The following is a 25,902-nucleotide window of genomic DNA, read 5'->3' as shown; positions in this document are numbered from 1 at the left end:
GGGTTTGAGGGATAAAGTATACATATTTCGTTGATTTTCGAACATTTCTTTATTTGTACGCCTTTTTCTTCAGACTGTAACGAGTGTTGATTTGACTAGAGTTAGATTCGAATTCAAATTTCATACTCGTACAATGTCAATATGCATTAGGACAACCAGCAGCGAACCGCTTGATGCATAACTCTCTCTCTCTCTCTCGCTCGCTCATACTCCTCTCATTAACAACAACACCGCTCGACATACACTCAAACAGACATCATGCAGAACTTGCAATAAAAATTGTGCTTTGGTCGAATCTACATCGAGTCTCTATAGATTGTATCTGTAAACTGTAAATTCTATACATTAGATTTCGATTTCTGCATTTATTTCATACTCTTCCACCATCGTCGAAAAAAGCTAAAAATCTAAAAGAAAAACAAAAAAAAAAGAAAGAAATTTTGAATACTTATAAAATGAAGTCATTACGATTCGAATTGTTTAACCCTTTAGTTTTAGGATATGCTTTGGCATACTTTAGTTTTCGATCTGTTGCGTTTTTCTGTTCACCTCGTAGTGTGTTCTGTTGTGCCTAAACTATTGTATCATTTCTGTACGTTCTCTCTACTGAGTCTCAAATGAAATTACTAATTAAAACCACAACCAATAATTGCCATTGCCAATGACTTAAATCACGACCAAAACAACAACAACAACAACACCATCAATTAAATACATGAAAACCCTAAACGCAAAACCCAAATACCATGTACAAACGCAATCTGAAGGGGCTCGTACTTCAAGTACGAGGAGGATGAACTGCTGCCCAGACAGGAGCTGAGGGTCTGGAAGCCAAGGGCCTTCCACTACGACAACGTTGCGGCCGCGATGCTGACACTGTTCGCCGTCCAGACCGGCGAGGGATGGCCACAGTAAGCCCCCCACCCCCACTTCCTATTGTTGTTGTAAACCTGCTATCTATCACTCTATATGCTTTATATATGTATCTAAACAGATATATGCATATCTATCTCTTGATCTGTCTTTATCACAACCTATCTATCAATTGAACATTTATCTAACGAATATTGAATATAACTAAATGATATTTTTTATCGTTTTTCTTCATACATCCATATACAATTTATCCATCCGATCCATCGAATTCAACTGCGACTATAGGGTCTTGCAACACTCAATGGCTGCCACTTATGAAGATAGGGGTCCAATCCAAAATTTCCGGATCGAAATGTCCATATTTTATATTGTCTATTTTATTGTATTTCCATTCTTCTTCGTCAACATATTCGTGGCCTTGATTATTATCACATTTCAAGAGCAAGGCGAAGCTGAGTTACAAGATGGTGAAATTGACAAGAACCAGGTGAGCCAGACCCATCCTATCCATGCAACCATGCGAGCCCCCACCGCCCACCCCCTCAAACGCTCTATCTGTCTATCTGTCTCTCTCTCTCTATCTCTCTGTCAATCTGCTTATATATGTGTTTCGTGTAATGTACCGCTAGTTGTAACCATACAAAAAAAAAAAAAAAAAACAAATCAAAAAGAAAACAAATCAAAAAAAAAAAACAAAATAGTACAACAAATTAATACATTAACTAAATTGATTAATATGCACGTACATGTCACTAACTCGTAAATACTTGCTACCCAAAAAAAAACAAAAAAAACAACATACATATACACATTGAGCTCTGCTCTGGGGCTCACTTAACATGTACACACTGTACCGTACCAGACACACACAGATACCAGATACCAGATACCCGATGCTCGTGCATTGCAATGTATGTATAAATGTATACCCTAGAGATAGCTACAAAGAAATGTGTGTGCGAAAAGTGTTTTTGTGCCTTGCCTTGCCTTTCGCCTTTCGTTTTTTAGTGGGTGTCCACTGCGTGTCCGCCCCCCAACCAGCCATACCATCCACACAAAACCACACTCTCTATACTCTATAGTACGCTCCATCTATATATGTTTCTGTATAGTCGATGTGCCATCCATTCTAGAGTGAGCCTACTAGCCCTACTCCTGTGGGAATATTTTCCCACTCCCCACAACTACTTAGTTTAGTACTCACCAAAATAGAAAAAAACTCAAGAACATGCCATAGAACATAGGATCCTGCAAATGTGCTACATCTAGCATTAGCATACTATATACCCTTTTTGATATATAAATAGTGAACATTTACCGGAAAGTAGAGATATCTCATTGTACTCACGATGGTCATTAAATATTCAGAATTTTCGGGAATATTTAACGATCGAAATCGTTCAGTAGTCGCCAGTCGAAAGAGTTGCCAATCAAAAATACCACAACCCCAAACAACCAACCAACCAACCAACCCCCACGAAACAGGGACTGTATGATTGTAAGTATACTCCAAATGCTCCAAAGAAAATCTCTCCCCAAATAGAGAAATACTATCCTCTGTATCCATTGTAAGACCATATATGTATACATTAATCCTCTGTTTTAGATATGGGAAATGAAACGAAATGCCTGTTGCATTTCCGCATTTTGGGCTTAGGTTGGAAAAGAAAAAGTCTCCTGTTGTATGAGCAGTATATTTAGATCAGAGTAAATCCAATCCCAAGTACCAGATTAACACACATCCTATAGATCCTATAGAGAAGATATACGAAAATTTCATCCAATAAAATTGGGCATGTTATGTATGAATGTATTTTGTGTTCTGATCAATGAGGTAGACAACCAACAAATTCCAATTTGCTTTTATTACCCTCTGTACACATTCCCCTTTTTGTGTTTGCTTCGACATAAATCAAAACATTGGGATTAATCGACATAAAACTACTCCATATATAGGCAACAGTCCAAACAACATGTAGTTACATGTATATAGATAATTAGAAACCCAATTAGTGTTACAAAATTGTATTAAATATGTGAATGAAATGTTTGTATCGTAATTGTTGAAATGTTGAAAACACCTTTAGTTGTACTCGTACTTTGACAGAAATTGCATTGAGTTGTGAATGAAAGCTTCGCCCCCCTTCGAAATGCCACGAATGCTCGTCGCAAAGGGCATCAAAATATTGCTACATAATCGGTCTTCTCTCCACTCCAGAAATCCTGCATTGATTTCACAATCGGAGCCCGCCCACTCGAGCGCTATATGCCCAAAAACCGGAACACTTTCAAGTACAAAGTGTGGCGTATTGTGGTTTCAACACCATTTGAGTACTTTATAATGATGCTGATCGTGTTCAATACGCTCTTGCTGATGATGAAGGTAATTTAAAAGATTTTAATACATTTTTTGTTGCCTACAGCGGGGTCTCTACATCATCCGAAACGCTCCCAACGCTCTGCTCTGAATATCTATTTCCTTTATGTATTATTTTTGTATACGAAGGGATTTCAAGTCATCTTTAATACCATCTTCTTCTACTATATAATTTAATTTTCCAATGGAATAATACTCCCTCCTTTGCCTTTCATACAATAATATTTATGGAGTAAATTTGTGCTCTGCTCCCTCTTTGCGGGAAGGAGAATGCTTATCCAACTACTGAACGCAAGCTTTATTTACCCCCCAAACGGATTGATATCTACGCTGAACTCTATTCATTTGATGAATACATAAACTAAATTGTAAATTGTAAATCTCAACAGTATCATAATCAGGGTGATATGTATGAAAAGTCACTCAAGTACATCAACATGGGATTCACAGGAATGTTTAGCGTTGAAACTGTGCTCAAGATCATTGGATTCGGTGTCAAGGTAAGTTTAAAATTGATTCAACATAATTCCAATATAGAATCTGTACGGATCGATGCTGAAATTTGCAATGTAGATGGCATCTACAACATTGCAAATTTTATTTATATCCAAAAAATCGTCAATAACATTTTATTGTATCGCTTTTTGTAGAACTTTTTCAAGGATCCGTGGAACATATTCGATCTGATTACCGTGCTGGGCAGCATCGTGGATGCATTGTGGATGGAATTTGGGGTAATTATCAGTTGCTTGCCACAAAAACCGACTCAGAGCATACATATTATTGTTGTGTTCGATTTCTGTAGGCCGTTTTATGCAAGACAAGAAAACAATGTAATTCATAACTGAATAACAAATGTATCTAGCTTCATTATTTTGCCAAGATACAAAAACACACATACACACACACACACACAGAACACACATCCACAGAACATCCACACAGAAAAAAAAAAACAAGAAAAACCCAAGAACACCAAGAACCAAGCAAATATCTTATAAGTATCTACTATATAACTATCCACACAACAGACCTGATGGCGTATCTCTCTAAACGCCTCACATTTAAGTACAATATATACATGTACGTACATCTATCTTATCATGAATGCAATTTTTGTAGATGAGGATAAACGTTAATGAAGAGATTTGCAAGGGATTTGTCCAGACTTAAAGTCCGAATATACATATGTATGTTAAATGATATGTATATGGAATTTCAATGGGATTTTATATAATCTAAAGAGTACTGGTTTATCATAGAGATTGTTTTAATACTTAATATAGATGGAATATCAATAGTTTGGATAGTTATTGTTTGGGTTAGGAGATATTATTATTAATGGACAGTAAATAAGGAGTAGGACTTTCTTCTCATGGGTGATAGTTACAGAAATGATAGGTACAGTGTTTCATGGATAAATCGAATGATAGTTTGTACAGCGGATGTATGTATTATCTGTACATCGATAGAAGAGTGCAAGATTCAGGTTTTTTTCAGGGTATTGAGGATTTGGCACTTTTGCACAGATCGCAAATACAGTTACACCCGATATTTGAACATGTTTTTTTCCTCATATTTTTTGACATACATGACATACATATCTATATATATTTACCTTGATTTCCAATAGCATATATATATTTCTTATATACACACACATACAGAACAAACCAAGAAAAAATTAAAATGCAAAAAATGAAACAGTCTCACGAAATACAGAAATTAATAATCATATTTCTTTTTTAATTTCCTTTTCCATATTTATTTGTGTACGAAAAAAAACCAAAAAACCATAATGTGGTCTCAAAATCGGGATAACCCAATCCGAAATCAATAAAAAAAAAAAAAAAAAAATATCGATGAATGCAAAAAAAAACAAAATATATATATAAAATACATAAAATATATAACAAACACTCACGCAATGATATATATATATATACCTACACGACATACAACAACAACATCTACAATCAAAAACAATCCACGCACACATCTCAACAAATGTGAAATATATTATAATTATGTATACACACATACATGCATATATCTATATATTCCGTTGTATATATATATGTGTATATATATATGCAACGATATATCCTATATATATATATATATAACCCAACAATTGGGCCCCGAACAACGTCGATCGGAAATCGATGCCACAACACTCTCCAAAAAATCAACTCTAACTCCAAACAATTACAACACAAACATGATACAACAATTCAACAACAACAAATACAATTACAATCTCAACAATGATACATATAAAATCTGTGCAATTATCGAATACCAATACCAAAAAAATACTCAAAAATGCAATGAATGTGCAATGAAACAACTCTTTCTATATATATGTATATGTCTCTTGCTCCACCACCGCCACTAAAAAACCACAACCACCACCACCTAAACCACAACTCCACAACCACTGCCACCGAATCACCAAAAACCACCACCACTTCCAACCACCAACAAATATTGTATCCAAAAACAATATATTTATATATATATATATATATATATATAAACCTCACTGAACCAATTGAAAAACCAAAAAATACTTATATTAAATCGAATTAACCAATCAATCAAACCAATCAACCAAAAACCAAAATCAAATCAATCCAAAACCGAAATCTCAATTCAAAAACAATAACCAACTAACCCACCAATCGAACAATCGATTTATCGATTAATTAATCAACCAATGAAAACGAATTCAAAAACGCAAAACATTCAATCAATCCTGTCATTCAACAATCGAACAACTAAATCCTATGCATGTGTATGTCCTGCAAACACACACATGTACACATGTATACGCATACGCATCCAAAAAAAAAAATCCAAAAATCCAAAACATATACGTACATACATGTATCTATCTTCGAACAAAAAAAAAACCAACTAAATAAATCTGTTATGTACATGTATGGATATATATCTCCCCACCCACCGCTCCCCATCCACCCAAATCAATCATCTCAACAACTATATACATCGACTTCTACTACATGTACAACAACCGACACAACCAAGCAGCACGATGTAAGTACGAAACACGATCTACACAGATTTTTGCATTTATCCAAAGAATTCCAATTCCAAACTTTTTCGATGTGTACCAATTCAATGAAACCTTAGATTCCGCTTAAAACTTAAAGCTAATTAGCTTGCCTTCCACTAAATAAAGCTTATTAATTCCGAATCCTATTTCTATATCATTTAGTTTGATTTTCTTTACGAAAGATCGAAATATATCACATGATTAGTCATTTGTGTTCTCACATACATACTTATTATGTCTCTCTCTTAGTTGAACTCATTTTCCAATTTTTGATTTCGATTTCCATTTCCATATATCTATCATATATGTTTCGTATTCAGTATTCAGTATTCAGTTTTCTGTTGCATAGCACACAACATTGCGATTTGTAATTAATTACCACTGTGTCTCTATATCTCTCTCTCTATATATATATATATCTCTATATATCTATCTGTATCTGTGACTATCTCTCACCGCCTATATCTGTCTGTCTCTGTCTCTTGTATAAAGTTGCGTGCATATAAGCTTTTGTAGTCAAGAAATGTTAGAATGTACAGCGAAAGGGTGGCAATATAGTATATATCTTGATTATACATGCATATATAAAGAAAAATCCACTATTCTTCCAATAAATAAAGTAGCATTCATTGTGATATCGGCTGTGCCACAGGATCCTCTGTGGTTCCTGTGTATACCGATCTTATAAACTCTCATCAAGTAATAAATAATCTTTTTGTGTCTGCAATCTTGTATCGAAGTGTGATATCAAGAAGGAAAGATCAACAACTTTTCGTATCATAAATGAGTATAGTTTTTACTCCTAATCCCATTCGTTTTTTCCTATACTGATGACACGTTTCAAAACGTGCAGATTTTTCTTTGAGATCTAAAATCTCAATTTTCGAAGATGATCGCTCCATGCATACGAAGGATGATCGATCCATCGGGGTCCTGCAACTGCTGTTCGAGTTAATTGTTTCTCTTGGTTTTACTTTGCGCATGGATTGCTTTGGTTTGATCGGTCTCGCAAATTTGACTGTTTGATGGAAACCACACAAACGCCACACACACTCCACTCGCCTCTCCCCTGACACCCTTTTTCCGAATCATCATCATTCACTGCGGTTGATATACAGAACAGACATTGGCATCCATCCGAGACACAGACACCCACCCTACTATACATATATACATATGTATACGAGTACACCAATGAGCAAATATATATTCACGAAAGACAAGACCCCAAAAAATATCTGAATACTGTCACGTCACAATGTGTACACACACGAATAACTATGATCAATCGATAACGAGAAAGCAAGGTGAAAGCATCATTATCATCATTATCAAATCGAAATGAAACGAAACGAAACAGAACGAATCGAATTGTACATCGGATCAGAGGTATTCAAAGAGCTGCCCAAGAGCTGTCGAATGTCGAATGTAAGTAGTCCTTCCCGGCACACGATCTTTTGCGCCAGATCGAGGCCAACTGCCCAACGTCATCATGAAGTGAGAGGTACATACATAATCGCCGATCCAGACGATGGATGAACTTTCTATATAAAAATAACTCTAACGATATCTGTTGAGCTTTAAGCAAAGTATACAAAAAACTCTTCAAAAGCATGACTTCAATATTGTCTGGACTTTCTTTCGAAAACCCCACCCCTAAAGAAAAAAAAACCCAAACCCATTCCGATCCGAACTCCCGCTAATTTTCTCTCTCTCTCTCTCTCTTTGTCTGGGTTGTCTCATGTTTTTTGCCGTCTCTGCTGTAGTTCGATAGTTTCTCTCTATCCTAGGTCACTTGGATGACTTTTGAGCTTTGTTAACAACCACCACACCCTTCACCCAATCACCCGCCCTGCCCTGACACTCAGTTTTTGCGATGCTCACACCATCTTTCACTCAACTCCACTCCACCATTATAAGTAACCAACTAAGTAGTGTGCCCTGGCTAATGATCTGGGCTTGGATTGGCTTTCGTTTCTCAGCTACAGCTGCTGCATGCCCCACACTCACCCACACATTGCCACACACAACCACACACACATACAAAACACTCACAAATACTCACAAATACTACATTTGAATACACCACCTACATACACTCACTTACATGCGAGTATGTGCGTTGAATGCACTTGGATATATATCATTTGATTCAGTTCAGTTCGGCTTTGTACACGCACAACACACTTACAAAATTTTTTGAAACGTTTTGTACTGAGAAAACTGTTTTTTGCTTGAGAACTTTCAAAGAGAAAAATGCTGCAAATGGCCTGCAATCTATATGTAACCAATCAATCCCCGCTCCCCTCCCAATACCATCAAAAGTATCAGTGGACCCAGCATCGATCCACAGATCCTCCCCGCAAGCTGGTTATCTCTTCCCCATTGGTGGTGTGTCGTATAGGTAAGACTCTCTCTCCCTATCACTCTCGACTCTCGAATCGGATCTGTTTTCGCGGTCAATATATTTCGTAATCGTTCCGGTAATCTTCGATCTTTACTTCGTCTTTCATTTCGTCAAACAATGCTTTATTATCAGAGTTATCTTTTGAGTTGACAAATTTTTGAGTTCTGTAAAAATACATTTCCCAATACTACTACTATATATATGTATAGTCCAACCCACGTACAACCTGCATAGTATTCAATAGCCAAGAGCCAAAAGTTTAACTGCGCGAATATTTATAGAAACCAACAAAATAACCCGATTAGAACCTTTCTGTAAACACATCGAAGATCTCCTAAAAAGCCAAAGCCATTAGATACAATTACAGATACTAAAACAACAACAACAACAACAACAACAACACTCGTTAACACACATCCACATAGTACACTACACATTCTCCAACAACATATAGAGAACCAACATGTAACTGAACAACTCTGCTTACTGATATTTGTGATCTTGATCTGCTACTATCTTTGTATACTACCCTTTGATAGAGCTACTGCAGTCGTGCAGTTGCAATTGCAATACTACTAATCTTCAACTCTACTTTACCTATTTCTATTTATTTTTTCTAAAACAAAATATCTCTCTTTCTCTGAATACGAAATAATACGAAACATATGAATAACCACAAAAAATCAACAACGATTTCGCCGCCCAACGAACTATCGAATTATCGTTTGACCAAAAACCGATACCGATACCAAAACCGACCTGTGATCGATCGTCCAAACATGCATCGTCTATATACATGCAATATGATATGATATATGAAACTCTCAATCAATAAATGAACAACTAAATAAAAAAAAAAAAAAAAAATACAATCATCAATCAAAAATACATTTCATTATCTTGTAATTTGTGACGATTTTGAACTGAATCTGAATCTGAATATGAATCTGAATGCAACTGAATACCAAAAAACTGCTGAATGAAAAAAAAAAAAACACCAATCACTACTACCAACTACTACAACCACCAACAACAACTATAACTGAAAAAACATCAATTGAAAAACAATTGTGTGTGTCATCAATCAAATCCAATCAAATCAATGTCAACTATCAAAAACATTTATAAAAAAAAAATATCAAAATGTGCACATTGATTTGTCTCAAAACAAATCCACAAAAAAATTTCAAATTGAAAATGGTTTCTCACTATCCAACAGGATGTAAGTAAACAAATCTATCCTAACAAGTTTTCTACTTTCAAAAAACAACAACAACAAACAAACCACAACAACTACTACAGCCAACAACAACAAGAACTACAACAACCAACCACACACGCTACAAGCAAAACAACAACAACAACAACAACAAAACCAAACCAAATTTTTTTGACTAATTAGCCTTTTTAGCTAAACGTTTTACTACTTACCATACATACCCAGAAACATCTTTTAAAATATCTCTCCTACTATATTCAATTCCGTATTCCGTATTCAGATCACATCGATTGATCTCGTTTTGTGTACGTACATCATCTGTAGATACAGTTTTTCTCCTTTGATATCTCGCTCGCTCTCGCTCTCGTTCTCTCTCTCGCTCGCCCCCCACTTTCTCTTGCGTACTTGCTGGTAGTTAGATCTCGTAGATCTGATTAGATCTGATCTGGGACTCTATGCGATAACATCATGTGTATATCTTCCCACAAACGCACATCCAGTAATAAACGATTTTGGGATTTAGAAATAGTCAACCAGCGACCCAAAACTCCCTATTGAGACCTACTCTATGAAAAAAACAAAGCGACCACAGCGTGGGATCATGCTCCATTATCCCCCCACCCCTCCATACACATATACCCTGCATAACCCATAGAACCCACCATATATAATATATATACTATATATGCATATGTGTATAGCTACGCTCAGATATACTCATAGCCCGGATAGAGATAGCCGCCACACTCTGCCTTCTAGATCTTAAACTGCATTTCCTGTGTACATATTGTATTTTCCAACATCGACAAGAATCGTTACTGGTACTCTACTATACTATATACATATATACAGTATATATAGGGAGTACTACGATTCGGTTCGGCTCGGTTCAGTGTTCAGTGTTTCAGTGTACTGCTGCGAGTACTGTATATGTTTTCTTTTCAGTTACAAACCACAAAAAAGCACTGGGCCACACACAGCAAATTTTGTCTCTACACCTCTCGAACAAATGTTTTTTGATATCGTTGCTTCACCTCTTAACAAAACCTACATATAATATGTACTATAAATATGTAACCAAACAACCATCTGCTACCATCTACTATCTGCTCTAGTCTCTGTAGTCCATACACAACCGTAATTTTAAGTACTACTATAACATATTCAGTAGCTTGTAACTCCAACGATATATACGATTTTGCACAGTGTAAAAATGAAGCAATTAAACGAAGCCCGCGGCGAGGCGGTATACGTCCTCAAGTCAGCAGTTGCCAGAGGCACATGATCCCAGAGCACAACACCCGTACGTGTGGGTGCATGCAACATCTGAAACAGAAATGTATGCGCCAACATGTACGACAAGTGTTATACTGTTGCAACAGCTGATGGGTAAAATATTTTGGCCAAATCTGTGACGATTACAAAACGGTTAACAGAAAGACCTAGCCCCACACCCCCTCCGTCTCCACCCAAAAAAAAAAGAAAAAAAAACACCACCTTTGACGATACCCTGTACTTTATTTGTTCCCACGACTTGCCGTGCACCATGCAAATGATGCAAACTGTACATAGAAAACCCAACAATACAACTGTTCTACTGTTCAACTGTTATACGGTTATACTGTTCTACTGGCATACTGTTCTACATTGATTAAACGCTTACTTTCTTTCGCTTACAAGAACCACCCAACAAATACTCGTACTTAGAACGAATCAAAAAACCAACACGATTAGTTTTGTTTAGTAACAAAAAGACCTACACACACACACACACACACACACATACACAAAACGCACTGAAAGAGCTTTTCCAAAAAAAACTTCTATCAAATCCGATTTACCAGTACTTATATAAGCATATAACTTTCAACGATTCCGTACTTATTTTTTATTTGTTTAATTTAATTTATTTTTGTAAATTACGAGTAGTAGAAGATTTGGAAGACGCACAAAAATATTCCAAATCAAGAAAAAAAAAACAAAAAAAAGATAAACACACACACACAGCTACTCAATCGAGAACACACAGAAACACACAGACACACAACAGACACACTACCGAAATTAACTAAATAGTTTTTTAATTACAATTTCTGACAAAATGAAAATTCTGTATAGTATTTGCATTTCATTAAGGTACCCGTAAAAAAAAAAAAAACAATCGTTTGAAAATCCAATTTTTGTTTAGCATTTTGTTCCATCTATACATATACAATTATGTATATATATACTATATCTATGAGTAAAATACAATTTGGAACGATATTAATTTGACATTTGATTTGTTTTGAAAATAGTTTTACTAGCTAATGATATAATAATGATTTTCAATCGATACTACCTACCGCTACTATGTATGTAAACTACTCTACCTACTACTAACCTACTACCAACTAATAACTGCGCCTAACTACCTACTACTACTACTACTACTACTATTACTGCACTGCTACCAACTACTTAGTACTAACGGAACGATCTACTACTACTAACCGATAGTTTAGATTGGAATGCATCATGAGAGCATCATCATCAAGTATGATGACGCGCTTTCGAGTTCGAAAGAGTTCCCCCCAAAAAGGGATTCGGACGAATTCACGTTATATTACGATAAACGGGGACAAACCACTCTAATACCAATCTCCTTTTCCGTTCTGTTTTCTCTCTTCTTTTATTTTGTTTCTTCGAATCTGCTCTTCCAAAAACAACAACAAACCTTTTGGCCAATAATATTTTACAGTCGAACTCAATCAACGTCGGCTTCCTGCGTTTGTTTCGTGCGGCGCGTCTTATCAAACTACTCCGTCAAGGATACACAATACGCATTCTCCTCTGGACATTTGTACAATCATTTAAAGCACTTCCATATGTCTGTTTGCTTATAGCCATGCTATTCTTTATATACGCCATTATTGGCATGCAGGTAAGTTTCAAACGTTCCACCGTTCCTACCCCATAAACGCCATAAAACCAACGAGTGCTAAAAAAAAAAAACAAAAAGAAAAAAAAAGAAAACAATCCACACAGAAATTGTTGTATATCTCGTATGATAAGTGGATAAACTGTTGGTTGCCGATTGTGTTGTTAGGTCGTTTGTCTCAACTCTTAATCTCCGCTGGGCGGGATGTATTATGTATTTAATGGGGTCGCACAGTAACCGTACTATTTCCACAGCAGTAGTTCCAGAAACATCATTTTCTTTTTACATTTTTTACTTTTAATTATAGCTCTTAACTGTCTGGGTTAGTGATCATCATATACTTGTACTTATTAAATAGTTAAACTAGAATATAGACTATGTCTAGACATGGAATAAAACAAAACAAAAAAAACTAATGAATCAGTCGATAGAATCATAAATGTTGGTCGAAATTTAATGCCTTTTCAAACCAATTATAATGTTTACATCAAACCAAAAGGTTTTCGGCAACATAAAGTATGATCCGGACACGCAACTGAATCGCCACAATAACTTCCAATCGTTCTCCGGTGGAATCATGCTGCTCTTTCGGTAAACGAGAAACATAATCTAGTTTAAACCATAGTACAACTCCATAGCGATTACGATTACCCAAAGATGGCACTAAAAAAACAGTCATGCATATACAAAATACATCAAAATGTAGATTCGCAATTCGGAATTTTAACCAAAATTTGACACACGAGTGCGCTTATAGGGGGAGATACACTGTTCTGTTGTGTTGTTCCTTGTAAGCCCACTCTACAGTCCTCCCGCAATTTGGAAACATTTCGATCATCAAGTATCCATAGTTCGTTCGTTGAATCTTATGTATATTCGCATCCCAAAAAAAACCAAAGAAAACAAAAACACAAAATGGAATCAATGTATGCGTTTGACAGTTGCCAGTTGTTGAATTGAAAAATTGTATTTAATGTATTTGTTTAACATTAGGATCGTGTACAATATTTGTTTGGTATATTCCCCGTTTTGGTTTACTAAATGTTTCAATGGTTCACACAACCACCGGATATCAGATCATATCAGATCATCCAGATTATAAACCCATTCTGTTTTGAACGCTGTACATATAGATGCCTTTTTTTTCACTTTGAGTTCCTGTTTGGGATATGTCGGTTATCATAGAACTATTAAGGGTACTTTAGCACTACTTGCCACACCCTATAGAGTGCGTTTCAAGAGAACTGAAGACTGATTTGATTCCTTTTGCTGATCCTAAAAATTGTACTCTCTTTTTTTGCTGATTTCATTAGATGAAACGCACTCCATTAGCACTCACTGTAACTGAATGAGTTTCAAATTGGCTAATTATCATAGAGTATCTTTTAGGTGTATCTTATTCTTTTGTATCTATATTTATTTGTCGTCAATGGTAACCGATGCGAGTTCTCAAGTAAATTGTTTCGTTTCGTTTCGCTTGCTTTTATTTATTTCCAATCCTCTTCACCCCCTTTTATGTTTGTTTTTGATACAGAGATGTTCCTAATTGTTCTTAAAGATACAAGTTTTTGAGAGTGCTTTAGCTCGGATGTTGACTGTCATTGATTTTTAGCATTGCAATAGTCGTCCTCCACCCACACAACAGCCACTGCATCTACATACATGTATGTATGCATCGACATGTGTAAATCGAAGAGAACTCCTCACCACATATATCCATCCATCTACCCATTCTGCCCCGATTCTGACTGTTCGTTGTGGTATTTGTACTACGTATTTGTACAGCTTACAATAGATGATGCTCCCATTACGAGTATGTGTATGAGATTTCCCGCTCGCCCTGACCCAATCTCACATATGGATTTGCCGTGTCGAAAGAATGGGGTCGAAGAATGGGTCTAATAGGATCGCGGGCTTAGAGTTTTTTTTTTGTGGGTAGTGCCAGCCAGCGTTGAGGATTGTAAGGAAGAGGAATCGAGTGTGTGTAATGTGCCATATGATTTAAGTCTTTCAGTTGATCAATAACAAAATATAACAACAACAAAAAAAACCATAAATCAATAATCCATTGAATTCTTTACCGATATTTGAATCGTGCATAGGTGTTCGGAAATATCAAACTAGGTACAGTGGAAAATTCCATTACTAGGCACAACAACTTCCAATCATTTATTCAAGGCGTCATGTTGCTCTTCAGGTATGTAATCCCCAACTAGATCCTAGATCTCCAAGCCCCTAAATACTACTTATTGTACTTTACTACTACTACTATTACCCACAAAACAAAAACAAGTTTTCGATTCTCAGTAATTAAGTTACTAACTAGCTATAGATACTATAAAATATCAAATACAAGTTAGCAATAATTTTAATCTAGTATACAACTAGACTCTCTCTCTCTCTCTCTATCTCATACGCGTTCGCTCCTCCTACTACTACTACTACTACAATATGTATCATAAATATACTACTACTCGTACTATTACTAGTCTCTAGGGGTGGATAGCACCTTGAAGCGGAAGGAGGAAGGATGGATATCTTAGTTTAGCCCTAGAGCCGCCTAAATGGTTTAGTATTTCATTTGGGATTTTTTGGGAGTGTTCTAGGATAGTTTGTAAGTTTGTATGCCCATTCCAACAACAACAACAACTAGATTTCATTTTGAACCCAAAACTCTAGAGTCCTAGACCTTATCTATCATAGTACTATAGTACCATATATATAATCTGTATTGGTTTCTAGTCACATGAAAGAAAGAGCACATCGTTCGGATTTGCGGCAGGCAGCCCTACAGTAGAAAACGGTGGTAAATCCATAAAAAAAAAACTATCAAAAATAATCAGCTCTCTCTCTCGCTCTCTCTGTCTCTCTCTCTCTCCTGATTCCAAAATCCAATTCCAAAATTCAGATTCAAGCATTACCTTACATACATTCGTTTTGCTTAACAATTACAATAATTTTTTGATTGATACCTGTGTATGTAGCTTGGTTTCTAGAGTTATGTATACCACAAAAAAAAAAAAAACAACAACAACAATATATCCATACAATATATATATATATATATTTATTGATATATGTACTATATATATATATCAATCAATCAACTAAAACTAACAAAACTACAACTAAAACTTAAAACTAATAAGAAATCGTCATGTGCGACATATGCCACCCACATATGCGCATAGTACGATATAGTATATGTATGTATTACTAATGTATGTACAAAAAAAAACAAAACAAAACAAAACCAAAAACCTGTAGAACTAAATACTATATTTTGAAAGCGAAGCTTGATTTTGCCAAAGTTTTGCACTTTTCGTTGTTGCAGTGTTTTAAACCGTTGAGATTTAAATGAGAGTTGAATCATTTTGCAGTACTATATATTACTGGTAATTTATGCTCTAGTTATACTACTACATATATAGCTGTTATACATATACGACCCCCGAACAACTTACCACCTATAACGCTCTCTCTCTCTATATACTATATATATATATCTACCATATATATACATATATAATGATAATAAAGTTAATAGAACTGCCAGTTGATGTATGTCTGTATGTAATTCTACTCTGTGATCAATCAGTCATCAGTCCATTAACCATTATCAACTATATACTCCCAGTACATACACATATATCTCATACTACTACTACTACTACCACCACCAATAAGTCGAAATTCAGTCGAAATTATAGGTACTATATAGTATGTATTCCGTAATTGTCTGCCGTATAACCAATTGGCATTAGTCTTTCTCTTTATCTCTCTGTCGCGTCTGTCCGAACAGTATCTGCCTTAAGTATCTGCAAATTGTAGTAGCTTAGTGTGTATGTAATTCTATATACATAAAGGAGCTACTGACTATATATACCACTCATACTTATCCTGCTGCCTCCTGCAATCTCCTTGTATGTATATACACTTACATACACATAATCGTATATATGTATCAAATCCAACTTCCTGTACGAGTACTATATGTAAATACACGCCACTACAACTACACTCATTGCATAAAAACACACACACCCCTCCCCCAAATCGTACCGATCGTATTTAGAGTTAGTTAATACATATAATACCTTAAAAATAGTTCGCTTCTTTTTGAGAACTCAGAACCATATGTGTATTAATTCTTATGTTATTCCCCGATCTTCACGCCACAGATGTGCAACGGGCGAGGCATGGCCAAACATAATGCTGGCCTGCCTCAAGGGCAAAGCCTGTGACGAGGACGCCGAGAAGGGCCCGGGCGAGTACTGCGGATCGACGCTGGCCTACGCCTACTTCGTATCGTTTATATTCTTTTGTTCGTTTCTAATGTTGAATCTGTTCGTCGCTGTCATCATGGATAATTTTGATTATCTCACAAGGGACTCCAGTATATTGGGTGCTCATCACTTAGACGAATTTGTGCGCATATGGGCGGAATATGATCCAAATGCGACGTAATTATCTGTTTAATATATACAAAATACATACGACACACACAAAACATGTGCACATGTCCACACATTACTCTCAAAATTCACAAAGTTTTCGTTTACCACAAAGTTATCGTAAACATTTTTGCTTTAAGTTTGTACCCCATTCTCCGGTTCTTTTCTTTCCTGCCATTCGATCAAGCGTGCACTTATATTAAACGATTGTTATTTGGTCGTATTTGATTCATATATCAAACGGTCGAGACACGGACTATACTCTCTAAGGCTCTCCAAAGTAAGAGCCGACTGTGTGCACAAGTTGAGCTTGAACCCTTCTTTGAACACCCACCCCACCTCACCTTTGAGTTGTTCTAATTTCAGTTTTAAGTTTTTTACCATGCATATCGATCGATGGTGTGTTTTGACACAGCAAAAATTACGATACGTGATTCGTTCAGTCCGTTTTGGGCGAGTGTTTCGACGTAATGAGATGCCGACTGAACGAAGCGAATACCGAATACCGAATCCCACCGAATGGATTCGGATGCCTGTTCTGCAGGGTTCTAATATACACACATACGATCGGGTTCACATATGCATGTCTTCGGCTTGAACGAAGATCCACACACTGTTTTGTGTTTTTTGGATTGAGAGTTTACACGCAGCAGCACAGAGCAGCACCGAACTAATTTTCCAATCCTCCCGTTGTCGTTCGAATGAATTAGTGGTAAAATACACTACACGGAAATGTACGACATGCTTAAGAATATGGATCCACCGCTGGGATTTGGTAACAAGTGTCCCAATCGGCTGGCCTACAAAAAACTGATCAGAATGAATATGCCGCTGGACGATGAGCTGAGAGTCCAGTTTACCACAACGTTGTTCGCTTTGATTCGGGAGAATCTAAGCATTAAGATGCGAGCGCGTATGTTGATACCTGATCGATTTTCCATATGCTCACTATATAACATCCGTGTACATTCCTTCGTTTAGCTGAGGAGATGGACCAGGCGGACATGGAGCTCAGGGAAACCATCACGAACATCTGGCCATTGCAGGCGAAGAAGATGCTGAATCTGCTGGTGCCACCGCTCGATCAGCTGAATAAGGGGAAGCTTTCAGTTGGTAAAATCTACGCAGGTTTCCTCATACTGGAGTCCTGGCGTAACACGAGGTTCGGCCAGATTGATTCGGGCATGCCGGTAAGTTATATCTCTTGTACATAGTCCCACAACCCCCAAACTCGGCCGACCAAAACCCCCCCGAACCCCCCACACACAAAATGTACTACCATGTACTTGATACAACAACTCTAGTCTAAATTAAATGGAACCCCCCTAGCCCTGGTCAGAGAACCACATGATAGTCCAGAAGACTCGTATGTTAAGTGCCAACAAAAACAACAAAAAAAAACAAAAACAAAAAAGTGTCGTTAGGAGCTTCTCCCTGGAACGTATCCAAGGGTCCACAAAACCATCCAGTTAAGAATTCGAGATAAACGATAATTGCAGGAAGATTTTTGCTATGATTTTGTTTTATTTTGGCATTAAACATTTTGGTTGATTCGTTGTTGTTTTGTGTTGAATCTGCACCACCGAAGAACCGAAGTGGTGGCTGCTACTACTGTTCTTTGCTACCACTACTATTCATGTAATGATAAGTCTATCATAAGTCTAAGTCCTAGACATTGTGCTGTCCCTCACAGTCACAGATGTATATAAGCAAACTCTCTATGAACTATCTATCTATCGATCTACCTCGCTGATGCTCTAATTCTTTTCAAAGCACAAACTAACTACTAAAATTAAAAACCATGCTCTAGCCAGAACAGAATTTGCATTGGAGTGTGGATTGGAAAACGTTCCAATACCCAATGCCAACTGCCTCCAAAAAGCTTCCCTTACACACCACACTGAAACACTACAGAAACAATGAAAATAAAACAAAACCGCACACAAAAAAATCTATATAAAAATTGATATAACATCGAATAAATACTATATGTAATATTATGATTTCTCTTCTCATACGATTGACAATGAACTCTCTATCTTTCATTGAAATAAAACCGTAAACGAAAAAAACGACAAAAAAAAATATGAAAATATTTATAACAAAAAATCAAAACCAAACGAAACCACAAAAAAAAATATACGCAGAACTGGAAGGAGGTATATAATTAATTTTATATGCAACCTCATGTTTTATCACATTTGTATATACAATAATACCTACTACCTACCATATATGTATACGTACGTTGCACACATACCTTGTATGTGAAAACGAGTGAAAGCCCAAGAAAATAGTCAATACACATACTATACCATACATATACAATAGCCACAAGAAGCTGCCCATAATTGACACCACAATCCAGTGCCACGACCTGCTATACGATCAGATCTCGAGATCAAACCACAAATTCCAAATCCCGTATTGCTATTATACATAGTAATATTATTATTATTATGGGCAGTTGTGGGCATACACGGGATGCATAGTTTTCTTCACTTGAAATCAAAATCAAAATCGAAATCAAATACTATTATAATCCACAACGAATCGGAAAAATCCACACAGAAAATGTTGCAACCCATTTGGGATGACAAAAAGTAAAACTCGTATTCCAGTATTCAGTAATCAAGTATCTCCTACAAAACGTTATTTATTGAGAGCAATGAGTACTGTACTGTACTTTACTGTAATCTTAGAAGTAAATAAATATAACTAAATATAATCTATATACTCGTATCGGTAGAATTGAATTGAAGAGTTTCCGTAATTTACTTTACTACTACTCGAGTGTTTGCGATTGTATTGTTCGTTCTTAGTATCTGAATTTATACCATACTATATCGTACAAGAAGTTCATAGATCTGTAAGTAAACCTATTGATATTCTTAGATATATTCCTAGAGGTTTGCCCATTTGATTAGAACACAAAGTCAACCACTCGAGTCCCTCTAAGAGTCGGGAAATGTATCTCATATACTTACATATATGAAACAGAAAGATACCGGCGAGGGCACATCCCTAAAAAACACCACCCACAAAAACAACACTCACATGATTCACACACGTGTCGAAATAATTAATGAAATTGTGCTTTATCTGTTATCCTGTTATCCTTTGCACAAAACACAAAACACACACTCCATAAAAACAAAAACAAAAAACAAAAATTGAATCTGAAAACTGAATTTGAATCCATGAATTTCTCGATTTTAACATTGTACCATTGGACCACAAAATACCATTTACAAATACAATGGCAAATACAATATGCTAATGGCAATGGCAAATGGCAATGATAGCGGAAGAAGCCGGAAGACGATGACGAGCGTAAATATAGCCCAACGGCCGTCGAGGAGCCGGTATATACTCTATATATTTACATAGATATATGCCTATGCAATCTTTCGCTTGATTTTGCTTTCGCTTTTTTTGAAGCTCCTCCTACTACTCCTCCACTTACACTACTCTCTTGTACTGCTCTTACCACCCACCTCTCTCTTGCTCTATTGTTCTCTCAATCTCTCTATCGGCTAGAGGCATGTGTACATACATACTCGCCTAGGAATGTGCATATAACTAGGAAAACCAGCATATAAGCATAAGCCTGCCCCACAACCAACCAACCCAGCAACCACTCTACTCAATGCATACTAAATACTTATAAAACTATCCGCATACTATAGAATATCTTATCAAACCGTAGAGCAACACCCAACTGCAATGCTATGGTCATGTCTCGCTTTACACACAAACCCGATCGAAACAATCGAACTCCACACTCCACTCTAGACCCGGCTCGTCTCTCCTTTCGTGGAGTGTGCCGTCCATATGCGCCCCTATAGACGATGCTTGCTTGTGGATCCCTCTGCACATCTTAGCTGATGCTTGCCCATGGATAGTACCCCAGTAACCAGGCCATTGATCGCTTAATTCCTTTCGAATAATATGAAAATTGCAGAACCCCTGATATATCATAAATGAAGTAAGATATATGTATGGATATAAATAGTTTACGATAAAGAGAGTAAAAAGAGAAGTACATCAATGCCTGAGCAAACCCTATTTAATCGTTGATACTTTTCCATGTATTTCACCCAATGAAAGGTATCGTTTTAAAGCATATCTTATATGTACATCGATTTAGATACATATTTGTATCAAAACCTCTTTACTTTGCCAGGACTTAGTTGGTCTAATTTTTTTTAAGAAGAAAGTTATACATGCTTTTCCACAAACAAATATTGAACGAAAGGCAGATTTGTTAATCAATTTCCTGAAATGTGTTGCACATTTAAGATTAATCGAATCTTTAATTTTTTCCAATAATTCTTCCATCTGTAATTCCCTTCAAAATTATTTAGAAAGCCTTAAAGATTAGTAGTATAGATTTGCGGCAGTTACCCCAAATGAAAATGAACATGAAATTATGAAGGACTACACATTTGTATGCTGCTGCAACTGCGCCTGAAAAAACAAAAAAACAAAAAACGGATGAGTTGTTGTCTTTGATTTAACATAGATTTAACACACACTTTTGTTCAGCATCTTTCGAATAGTGCACTGTTCTCCAAGTTTGAATCGACTATTGCACCAAAAAAACACTAAACACACACTCTTGCACCTCCAATAGAGAATAGATAGAATAACAGGCCCATGGCCACAATCTATCTATCGATACAATAAATAATCCCCAGTACACAAACAGCTTTAGAGCTGACAAAAATACCTATACCAATACGAATATGAATATGAATATGAATAATGATGCCGATTGCTATTGTAATAACAATCTAAAAAATATGAAATGATTTATGCCCGTGATTTATACAAAGTGTAACAAAAAGGAATCTGAGAAAAGAGAAATAGATATAGAAATAAAAACAGAAACAAAGAGAGATCTGTAGGATCAAAGCGATCAGGCAAATGTCCTATATTTAATATGTTTTGTTCAGTTCAGTTGTCGATATGCCATTGAGTTTCCTTGTAGCATTTGGCGCTCATTAGGCATGCTTACATAAAGGCAATCAATCAATCAGTCATCAATCTAAAAACTGAAACTAAATCAAGAAAAAAACGAAAGCATGCGAAAAACCAAACCATTTTGAGATTTAAATAAAAGCGCTGAAAAAACGTCTGAATCCAACTAAAACTTAGATATGTATGCCACTACTAGTATAAAGAACATGAAATTATGTTTTCATTTTGTGTATTTCTTTTCTTAAACTAGAGATTTTTTTTTATACTAGTTATCAACGGAACAGATTCAATTCGAGTTTCATCTGTTCCGTGGTCCACCATCTCTATAAATTGGCACACACAATAATTACGATTTATCAATCAAACAAAAATTATAATTATAATTATAATTATAATAATTCTCATAATAATAGCGGTACTACTTAGATTTTCTTCAAATCCTAGTGAGTTGTACAAAAGTTTGCGCATGTTTTGAACGTATCCAGCAAGTCTCTCTTTTAAGCTACTTAACTAAACATTTAATGCGAAAGCATCCAAGCATACATTACAACAATTACAATTACAATTACAATTACAGTTACAACCTTAACTTACCTCTAACTTAACATCTTACAAAAACATCTCTACTTACATCCTACCGACACATTCCGCATAGAGCTTGACACATCTCGAAATGCTATGCCATACCAAAAACCTATATATATTTCCAATATAAAGGAACCCAACTACTATTCAGCAAAACGCTATTTGCCCTTATATATTCTATTACTATATATGCGTGCATATGTATATAACTATATACTATACATATGTATATGAGAATACTTATGATATATACAATACTATCTTTTCGATTATGATTTAGGTTTTTTTTTTTGGTTCTGTAATAAAAACAAAACTCTTACTTACATCTTTACAATTATTCTATAATAATTCTTACATTCCATTTTTAATGCTTATGAAAATACAAAAACAAAACAAATACAAAAACCAAAACAAAAACCAATCCTAATGCGTTGCAATGTTACCATAAATATCAATATCAAAAATACTATCACCACTCACCCAACTTCAACAACAACAACTCAACAAAAATACAACAACAACTGTATCTACAATTAAACTACCGATTAACCATTGAATCAATGCAACAAATCAATCAAATTTGAAATATGCAACAAATTCTAAAATAATTTAACAAAAAAAACCACACTGAACGAACTAAACGAAACACAACGAAACGGAAACGAAAACAAAAACAAAAACAAAAACGTAACGAATGGCCATTCGAATATCGAAAAACATAGAAACAATCATTCTTTAACTGCCTGCTCGATATGGCCGCCCTCGACAAAGGAGGATCGCGTCAGAATTCCATAAGCTTCGAGGCGAATGGGGAAGGAGCCGCCAACTCACAGACACATTTGTTAGCGAGCACGCACCATCACCACCACGCAAACGGTGATGCCGAACACAACAGTTTGGCAACACTAGCACGGCGGAGTACGATCAGAAAGCGATCAGTTAGGTAATTTACAAACAGCTTCAATCTTAACTATAATCCGTAAAGTGCCAACGCCATCATCATCATCCCTATCATCAGCATCGCATCAGTATCATCTGCATCGTCAGCAGCATCACTATTCATCATTGCACGCTCATCTCTAAGTCCATCATATCCACCTAGAAAACCAGCCAACAAAATATGTTCTATTCAAACGTATATCCCATTTAATATGACTAAAAATCCTCTCACATAATTCGCATTTCATTTAGATAAAAACGCTAATCTGTAATTTGAAGACTCTAGGGCTTGTTTAAGCGATAATCAATACAGCTTTGCACTCCTCAGACGTACTTTGCTTTACCCATTCCATCCTAAAGTGTCCCAGCACTACTATAGGATGAGGATTTCCGTGTCATTACAAATATTTAAATACTTCAAATACAGTACCGAAACTTCGAAAATCGATCTTCAAATTAATCATATTAAATCTTTATGAGGATTACGTTTATATTTCAAACTTGCATAGCAAGAAAGCATACTCGTATAGTACACAAACAAAAAGCTTTTATCATCATGTGAGAGTTTATTGCTCTCAAAATAGATCATCCAGATTATGAGATCATGACAACCAAGCGCATATATCATATATGCATAAGCATAAGCACATTCTAGACATATGTAAATGTGTATGGGTATTTAAGGATTAGACAACATTCGCTTCACAACACTCCACCAAATCAAATACAGTTACGATTACTACTAACACCACTACCAGTACCAACACTACCATCAAAAAACCAATCAAATACCAAACAACTAACCACAAGAACTACTACTCTTTGTGCTTTTTGTACATTCCTACATTGACATAAGTAAATTGTTTTCTTCTAATTTTTAAATATTTCAGAAACAAAAAGGTGAATAAGTTTGATAAACTCCAAGCGGTAAACCAATATATGAACATTTATCGAACATTTTACTAAAAACCAAGACTAATAACTAATTGTGTATATTATTGAATATATATGTGAATACTCTTTGTGTCCATAATCCGTTTCCGATATAAATGTTGTTCACAAAAACCAAATTAAGTCGAAAAGTAAAACACTAGTACTTACAAAACCACTTACTACTACTACTACTACCTTTGAATACTCGCACACACACACACGCACATACACATACACACTCTCCACCCACAAGTGATCGTTGTATCCTACTACGTTGTAGCGATACCTGTGTATCATAGCATCGTACAATATCCAGCGAGACATAAATTATATGTACTGTGTGTGTGTGTGTGTGTGTGTGTGCTGTGTTTACCCCCAACTTACTATACAATAAGTCTTCAATTTGCGTTTACTCAATAGTACTACTACAAAAAAAATACTCTCGTACATACATAAATGTTGCATAGCAATTATTTGAAACCGTTAGAAACGCAATCTTCGCTTAGTACTCGTACTCGTACTCAATGTTGTAATTTTGATCGTTGATCGTATCTATAACCAAATACTCTCGTACTCGTACTAGTACTCGTACATGTACATGTACTCGTAGGCGTACTCGTTCGTTCTCGTTCGTTCTCGTTCCTTGGGCAAAAGTGTTGAAGGCAGCAATAAAAAAAAAAAAAGAAGAATTAAACAGTGGACCAAACGGGAGCTCCACTCAACAATAGACCCCGCCCCAACCGATCCAATCCGATCCGATCCCCACCCTGCCACTCGTATGATCTGCAAACCACTACCCTCTTTTCCAAATTCATTTATCTATTTACCCATCTATTGAGTCGTTGAGTGGTTTTGGTTGAAGATTAACGAATGGATGGACTAGTTGACTAGCGGACTTGTAATCGTATAGATATATTTCCTAACGAGTGTGCGACCACCTCTTCACCGATTTACCGATTAGTTGGCAAGCAATATCTCCCTCACTTGAAGCAAATAGTGGTAATATTAGTCTTATGCATAAGAACTTTTTGTTTTCATGTACAATACACCTGTCTGCAATGCAATGTCTGTATAAATTGACTCACCAAAATCCGTATCATTCATTTCACAACCGAAATCGTAAATCAATC

The 25,902-nt window shown here is 36.0% G+C and overlaps 1 protein-coding gene across 48 annotated transcripts in view; it reads left to right on the top strand.

The window, feature by feature from the left end:
- cac (calcium voltage-gated channel subunit cacophony) overlaps positions 1 to 25,902 on the top strand; it is a 59,563-nt gene that overhangs the window by 22,761 nt on the left and 10,900 nt on the right. For 12 of the 48 annotated variants that reach the window (XR_004470537.1, XM_033384595.1, XM_033384594.1 and 9 more), the window contains 16 exons: positions 768 to 911; positions 1,162 to 1,363; positions 3,095 to 3,259; positions 3,643 to 3,753; positions 3,904 to 3,987; positions 6,308 to 6,313; positions 9,959 to 9,961; positions 12,699 to 12,881; positions 14,981 to 15,075; positions 17,060 to 17,341; positions 18,043 to 18,245; positions 18,314 to 18,522; positions 19,480 to 19,491; positions 20,638 to 20,697; positions 23,623 to 23,843; positions 24,730 to 24,766. Coding sequence is in view for 46 of the 48 variants with exons in the window: in XM_033384595.1 (XP_033240486.1) it covers positions 768 to 911; positions 1,162 to 1,363; positions 3,095 to 3,259; positions 3,643 to 3,753; positions 3,904 to 3,987; positions 6,308 to 6,313; positions 9,959 to 9,961; positions 12,699 to 12,881; positions 14,981 to 15,075; positions 17,060 to 17,341; positions 18,043 to 18,245; positions 18,314 to 18,522; positions 19,480 to 19,491; positions 20,638 to 20,697; positions 23,623 to 23,843; positions 24,730 to 24,766 (2,017 nt within the window). In the remaining 2 variants the exon portion in view is untranslated. Of the gene's footprint in view, positions 1 to 767; positions 1,364 to 3,094; positions 3,260 to 3,642; positions 3,754 to 3,903; positions 3,988 to 4,058; positions 5,800 to 6,307; positions 6,314 to 9,958; positions 9,962 to 12,698; positions 12,882 to 13,377; positions 13,470 to 14,980; positions 15,076 to 17,059; positions 17,342 to 18,042; positions 18,246 to 18,313; positions 18,523 to 19,479; positions 19,492 to 20,637; positions 20,698 to 23,622; positions 23,844 to 24,729; positions 24,767 to 25,902 lie in introns of those variants that run through there. The other 36 variants (XM_033384625.1, XM_033384624.1, XM_033384626.1 and 33 more) reach the window with 30 other exon arrangements.

Source organism: Drosophila pseudoobscura, chromosome X (assembly GCF_009870125.1).
Source record: "Drosophila pseudoobscura strain MV-25-SWS-2005 chromosome X, UCI_Dpse_MV25, whole genome shotgun sequence".
Classification (NCBI taxonomy): domain Eukaryota; kingdom Metazoa; phylum Arthropoda; class Insecta; order Diptera; family Drosophilidae; genus Drosophila; species Drosophila pseudoobscura.
Note: the sequence above shows the minus strand (reverse complement) of the source record. Positions and strands in the feature narration are given on the sequence as shown.